This window comes from Drosophila guanche, unplaced genomic scaffold (genome assembly GCF_900245975.1).
Source record: "Drosophila guanche unplaced genomic scaffold, DGUA_6, whole genome shotgun sequence".
NCBI classification, from domain to species: domain Eukaryota; kingdom Metazoa; phylum Arthropoda; class Insecta; order Diptera; family Drosophilidae; genus Drosophila; species Drosophila guanche.
In genome coordinates, this window is record NW_022995746.1 from 3,134,949 (window position 1) to 3,141,006 (window position 6,058).

At 43.3% G+C, this 6,058-nt stretch overlaps 1 protein-coding gene across 1 annotated transcript; it reads left to right on the top strand.

Annotated features, from left to right (window-relative positions):
- The first annotated feature begins 3,641 nt into the window (after nt 1–3,641).
- On the top strand, nt 3,642–6,058 carry LOC117581823 (protein rhomboid). Its single transcript, XM_034269267.1, has 4 exons — nt 3,642–3,914; nt 5,207–5,350; nt 5,407–5,586; nt 5,659–6,058. The coding sequence occupies exons 1-4, from the start codon at nt 3,684–3,686 to the stop codon at nt 5,881–5,883; spliced, it is 780 nt and encodes a 259-aa protein (XP_034125158.1). The 5' UTR covers nt 3,642–3,683; the 3' UTR covers nt 5,884–6,058.

Consider the following 6,058-nt stretch of genomic DNA (forward strand, 5'->3'; position numbering starts at 1 on the left):
ACCGATTGCCTGTAAAGGAAAATGGCTTAGAGCTTTAAACAACAAATTGAGGGAGTCATTTCTGTGGCTTACCATGGAGAACCAATTCATAATTTGTATCATTTTTGTAGCTGCAGTTGTCCCTGCTCTGGTCCGTTCCCTTTCACTTCACTATTTGCACTGAAGTTGTCGGGGCTGTCCCACAAGGGTTTCATATTTACGTACCTCAATTGTTTGGTCAATGAAAACGGAGTGGATAATGTGCACATGTTTAAGATAAATATCTTTCGAGTGGCGCCTAAAATGCTTTTAGCTTATTAAATGTGTAGCTACACTGCGAGAAATACTCGTAGTTGTGGCGGAAAACTACTGAGTTTGCTTGGTAAATAAATGGAAAACTTTGTGAGCCTTAAATCTTTATTGTGATTTTTTGCTTGTTAAAATAGTTTATGGAATTAAAGAGTCTCCAATTCTGGCAGTGTAACTTTGACTTGTTTGTGTCATTTATTGATTTATAATATATCACTACAAATATTTGTTAAGCTTCTTTATTCTTATAACTATTTGTAAATAATATAATTGGTACTGCTATTTGCATTTTAGTGAAGTTTTAAAGCCAGAAACTCGCCTGTCATTCAATGGCCGGAACTTGAAGCTCAGGTATGATTTTTCTATTATTTTTCTATTAATTGAACCATTGAGTATTTGCACAGAGATATTTAGCTGCTTGAAACATTTCCCAGAGCCCTGCAATATGTACATAAATATGTATACATATAAATATGTACCATGTACAACCCACACAATAATTTCCACACATTTTCACCGCATTTTACTTGCTGATTAAACAATTATAAGTTAGTGCCCGCCCAACACTAAATTAACGAGTAAAACAAGTGCCAAACAGGACTCAGAACATCGCAGCTAAGACACGCGTTTCTCGCCTAGGAAAACCAATTAAAAGCAAAGCCCTCGCCAGCCGCTCAAAGAGCCGACTGGGGACACTCCAGTTGGAGCGAGGGGAAGAGTAAACCCCCAACCCACGAGATGATAAAATGCAAATTTCCCCTGAGTTGAGCAGCAACGGGGCTAGGGGCTGGGGCAAGGATGTGAAACAACAGTTACAACTATAAGATGTAAGGATAAAGGATATTTGGACTGCTGGCTACCTGGGAATAGTGCAGGAACTGACAGAAATGAGAACAAATGATAAATATTTATTAAATGAAATATTTACATAATTAGAGCAAAATGTAGGGCCTGAGAAGTAGATTTCGATATCGAAATATTTATTTATATAAATTTCATCCAAAACTCTCTGCCCCATATTAAATATACCCTGGAAAACGTGTAGCAGGCACCACAAGACGTTCAAGTTGTTGCTGGCTGCCTTTTGGTTCCTTTAGTTAATAATTAAGTTTGCACGCACAAAGCAGCATCTGACTTGTTTGCATATGAGCTGTGCAGAAGGACTGGCAAGAGAGGGCTCAGACTGTGTGTTAGAGAGTGGCAAACATCTTCTGAATCCTTTACTTATGCCTGTGCACATGCCAGAGCTGATGGGAGTGCCACGAAACCATCTCTAACACACACAGCGTGTGTAACTCAAACCCAATGAAACGAAGCCTTTTCATATTTGCCTTTGCCGATGGAGACTTGTCCTTCGACTAGCAATGTTCCCCCTATCATTTGGGTGGGCTTTTTGCCTGGGGAAATTCTTTTAAAATGTGGCATGTAAATTTCGATTAGTTTATTGTAGTGCTCAAGTCGGTGCTGATTGTTATTGCCTTGGGTGTCCGCCATAAACACGCCCACGCCGATGCAGGAAATTCTCTTAAATTGCTGCCCAATGCGCTTTATCCTCGAGTCCCTCGTTTGTATTTTTATTTTGTATTTGGCTCCCTTTGGCGGTATCAATAAAATTGCGGTCATAAAGTGTAACCGTAATGGTCCTCAGAGCCGCTTCCTTCTTTTTTTTTGGGCTCTGGGCCAGGACACGCCTCTGCGGCCGCTCGTCTCTGGCTGTAAGTCACTCAATCATGTGGCAGCGCACACTTTGCTTTGCTCTTATTTTTTATTTATTTTCTTCCTCTGGCTTGTAATGAGCTTGTTTGCTCAAGATTTTGGCGCAAAGATTTGCCTAAACGTTTCTTTTTTGTTGTTGTTGTTGGACTGTTAAAGTGGAACATCTTGGCGCTGTTGTGCCAGTGCCCTGGGGCACTTGCTGACGTGCTGAGGGGGTGCTTGGGTTTGGGAGTGATTTTGTTGGGGTTTTATAAGAAATGTTGTAGCATTATATATGCTTCGGTTGAAGTTTTGATGATGAATCAAACAAAAATAGAAACCCAATGGCTAATGTGATCATTTGATATTAATTATTGCGTACAGAGTTGCATAAATGAATGAAATTTCATTCATAAAAATATACTCCTCCTTCGCGAGTGTTCTTTTGGGAAATCTTCAGCTCAAAAGCTTCTTAAAGTCACCTTAAAAGCGCTTTCCCACGCAGTGCCAATGCACTGCAAAGCTTTCAAGAGATCGAACGGTAGATAGTCCCATTCCCCCTAACAACGAGCACGCCCAACGGCCACGCACAGACAAGCCACAGAGTAGCCCCAGTCCACAGCTTTGAGCCTTGGCCGAACTTTCCAAAGGGTTTCCCTTTTTTGGCATCCTCTGCTCTGCTGTTGCGGTCTGTTAATGACTTTTGGCAACTCAACCATTGAGCAAAGTTTATGATAAACAAACACACACATGAGTTGTGTGTGTGTGTGTGTGTGTGTTTGCTGCTGTTATCTTTGCCCAACGTTGCGTCAAAAACTTAACTAGCCAAAACAATTATTTCTATCGCTCTTTTGTTGGCGTCCCTGTCTCTCTGTTGCTTTCGCTTGGAGCAGACAGAAAGTGATTGTTCTTATTGCTTGTTACATAAATATTTCATTAAAAGCCATTCATAACCAGCATTCGGTGTTGACAGTCAGCATGGCCCACCACGTGTCCATGAGAGGCGAAGAGAGAGAGAGAGAGACGCAAAGAGAGTAATCGCTTGGGCACAGTAGAGCTTTTCACCACACTGTGACTGACTGTGCCACCCCACCTAAATGTCGACAACTTTGTGTAAACATTAAGAGGGCGGGCGGGCGTTCGGGCGGTCGGGCGTGCTGTGCTGCAGCTTCCGTTCGTGCTGCCACTACTGTGGCTGCTGCTGCACCATCGCTCACTTCATGCCACGCTTTAGCCCAGCCAAGGCAAATGTCAAATGCCAAGGATGTGGCACAGCCACGAATTGGTTGAAATTTTAAAGCGCTTTTGTCTGTTTGTTCTGTTTACGGAAAACGGAAGGAGCTGACATTAGTATTGGGAGAGAGTCTTTTGTGGCTATTGTCCAGGCGGTGGAGGGCGTAAATAAACAGTCAGGCAGGAGGAAACCAACAGTTTTATTGTTTTAAAGCGAGGGACCACTCACCCAAGACACAAACCAAACATTAAGAGCACAAAATTGTTCCCCACTTGCCAAAAGTATGCCTCGCTTTCTGCTTGCCCATGAGTGAAGGCAGGCCGTCAGACTGCCGACTGCCAATCGTGGCCGATCGTATCGCATTGATGTTCGAATGGAAGAATAAACCCAGCACCTTTGTAGTAGCTTTGAGGTGTGCGTATCTGCCTCTAGTCGCACATTAAGCGTTCGGCGCAGCGGTTGTCAAATGCCGCCTCGGGGCGACAATAACGTTGAAAACAATAGCAAGGATAACAAGGATGTCGGGCTACTGTTGCTGACAGATACATCGGCGGACACAACGAGTCCCACCCCACCGCGTGCAGCGCTGCAAAAGATTTTCATTGATGACCGGACAAAGCGCTGCGATGCATCCCGGCTGAAGCGACAGCGTCTATGGCGTGTGCCCTGGTTCATATTGCTGATGTGCTTTATGCAGGTTCGATTTCGATTTCGATTTTGATCTGTTGCAGCTGCTGCTCTACTTTATCTCGCACCCCCCATTGTATCTTTGTTTCTATTTGATTGGATTGTGTAATTCATCAAATCAATTTTTTGCGCACTGATATGTTGACAATTTTTAAATTCCAAAAATAATTAAATTGTTTATTTTTGTTTTGCCCGCAAAATGTTTACAGCTGATAAGCCCCAAGCAGCATTTCTGTGCTAAATAATTCCACAAAAAAAATCTGTGCTTATAATCTCCATATATACTCGGCGTTTATGCGATTTAATTTAAACAAAACAAATTGTTTGCTTTTGTTTTGTGTGTGTGCGGCCATAAATTCGTTGGAATTTTCACTTCTGTGGAAAAATTTCTTGGTTTGGTTTGGTTTTGTTTGCGGTTTGTTGGGTGGAAGCATTTGGGTAAATAAAATAAATTTGATTCTTAATGTGTGCCACAAAGAAGTTCATAAGTTTTGCTTGATTGAAGGTTTATTTAAATCAAAAAATGAAAGAGTAAACTTTGCAGAACTATTGTGCCAGCTGCAGTCTGGCTTGCTGCTTTTGTTTTTCGTTATTCAGGAATTAAATTAGCTAAAAGAACTCCAACTCTGGTCAGTTTGTTTCCTGTTGTTGCTTCTTTAAACTATTTATAAATATTCCCTTCATTTCCCACTCTGTTTGCTCTGTTTGGTCTTGCAGCTTTGCATCAAATTACTCACTTGCAAACTGTTGCACCACCCAAAGTCCCACAAGTGTGACCCATTTGGCAAACAGACACTCTCATTAATCGATACCCTTATTGTAGTCACACTCCAGATGACATCGCTGAGTACGCGCTGCAATGCAGAGATTGTTGGGCGACAGCCCAAGCCAAGCCAACCCACAACTCCATGTGGCTGGTTGCACAATACGAACACTTTGTTGTGCCCCGATTTTTGCTACAGTATATTGCCATTTCAGTCATCGATTGAATGTTGCAACTCGCATTTGTCATATTTGGCGTGTTGCACCGCTGTTTGTGCTGTCAAGTCATGCGGCGCACATTGTGCGGCATCTTAACACTTGGCTGCTGGAGCGAAAGTGACGGCGCTTGTCGGCAGTTGTTGCCATGACACTGATCGACAAAGTTGGGGCTGCTAAATGGGGCATTGGTTGTAGAGATTGCAGTTTGAATAGATCTTTTGGGTTCCTTTTGCTTGCTCTGATTATGCATTAGATACAGAGCTTGTGCAAATCTTTAAGTTCTTTCCCCTTTGTCATTTAATCTCTTTTTTTTTCTTGCAGCTATCTCTGCATCTGATTGCCAACGAGTGCATGCACAGAAGACTGATCTACAAGCCGGAATGGAGTCATGAGTATTGGCGCCTCATCAGCTACATGCTGCTCCACGCCGATGCCTGGCACTTGACGCTCAACATTTGTCTGCAGGTGAGCATTTCGCAGCTCCACTTTCAACAGTTGAATAAGAAAAATACTTTTTGCAGTGCTTCATTGGTGTCTGCCTCGAACTGGAGCAGGGTCACTGTCGCCTGGCCGTGGTCTATTTTGCAGGCGGCCTGGCTGGTGCCTTGGCCAATGCCTGGCTGCAGCCTCATCTGCTACTCTTGGGCGCATCCGCTGGCGTCTATGCCATGCTCTTCAGTCATGTGCCACACCTGGTGCTGGTCAGTCAACTGGAAAACTACATTTATTTATTGTTTCTTTAATCAGTTTTTGCATTTTGTTGTTTTACATAGAACTTCCACCAGTTGTCGCATCGTTTTGCCCGCATTGCCGCGCTGCTGATATTGTTCCTCAGCGACGTGGGCTTCACGGCGTTTCACTTTCGCCAGCATCACAATCGCAATCCGCGCATCAGCTTGGAGGCGCATCTGGGCGGAGGCGTGGCCGGGCTGCTGTGCGGCTTCATCGTGTATCGACGTGTGCAGCAAAAGTCCAATCAAAAATCGATTTATTTGTAGTCTCAATTAGTTGTAGTCCCTGTGTCAACTGTCTGTCTGTAATTATTATTCTGGGCAAGCCGACCGGAATTGAAATTGCATAAATAATTACTGTACTCCCTGTTTGGGCTGTCTCGGCCCCCACACACACTTCTTTTTTTAAGTTTTTTCTTTTGTTTTGGTCGCGCATAATTTG

Bases quoted from the DNA above. Each gene is read 5' to 3' on its own strand.
- LOC117581823 (XM_034269267.1), top strand. From the start codon at position 3,684: ATGCCGCCTCGGGGCGACAATAACGTTGAAAACAATAGCAAGGATAAC. The intron at 3,915-5,206 runs GTTCGATTTCGA...TTTTTCTTGCAG, and splicing joins TGCTGATGTGCTTTATGCAG to CTATCTCTGCATCTGATTGC. The intron at 5,587-5,658 runs GTCAGTCAACTG...TGTTTTACATAG, and splicing joins ATGTGCCACACCTGGTGCTG to AACTTCCACCAGTTGTCGCA.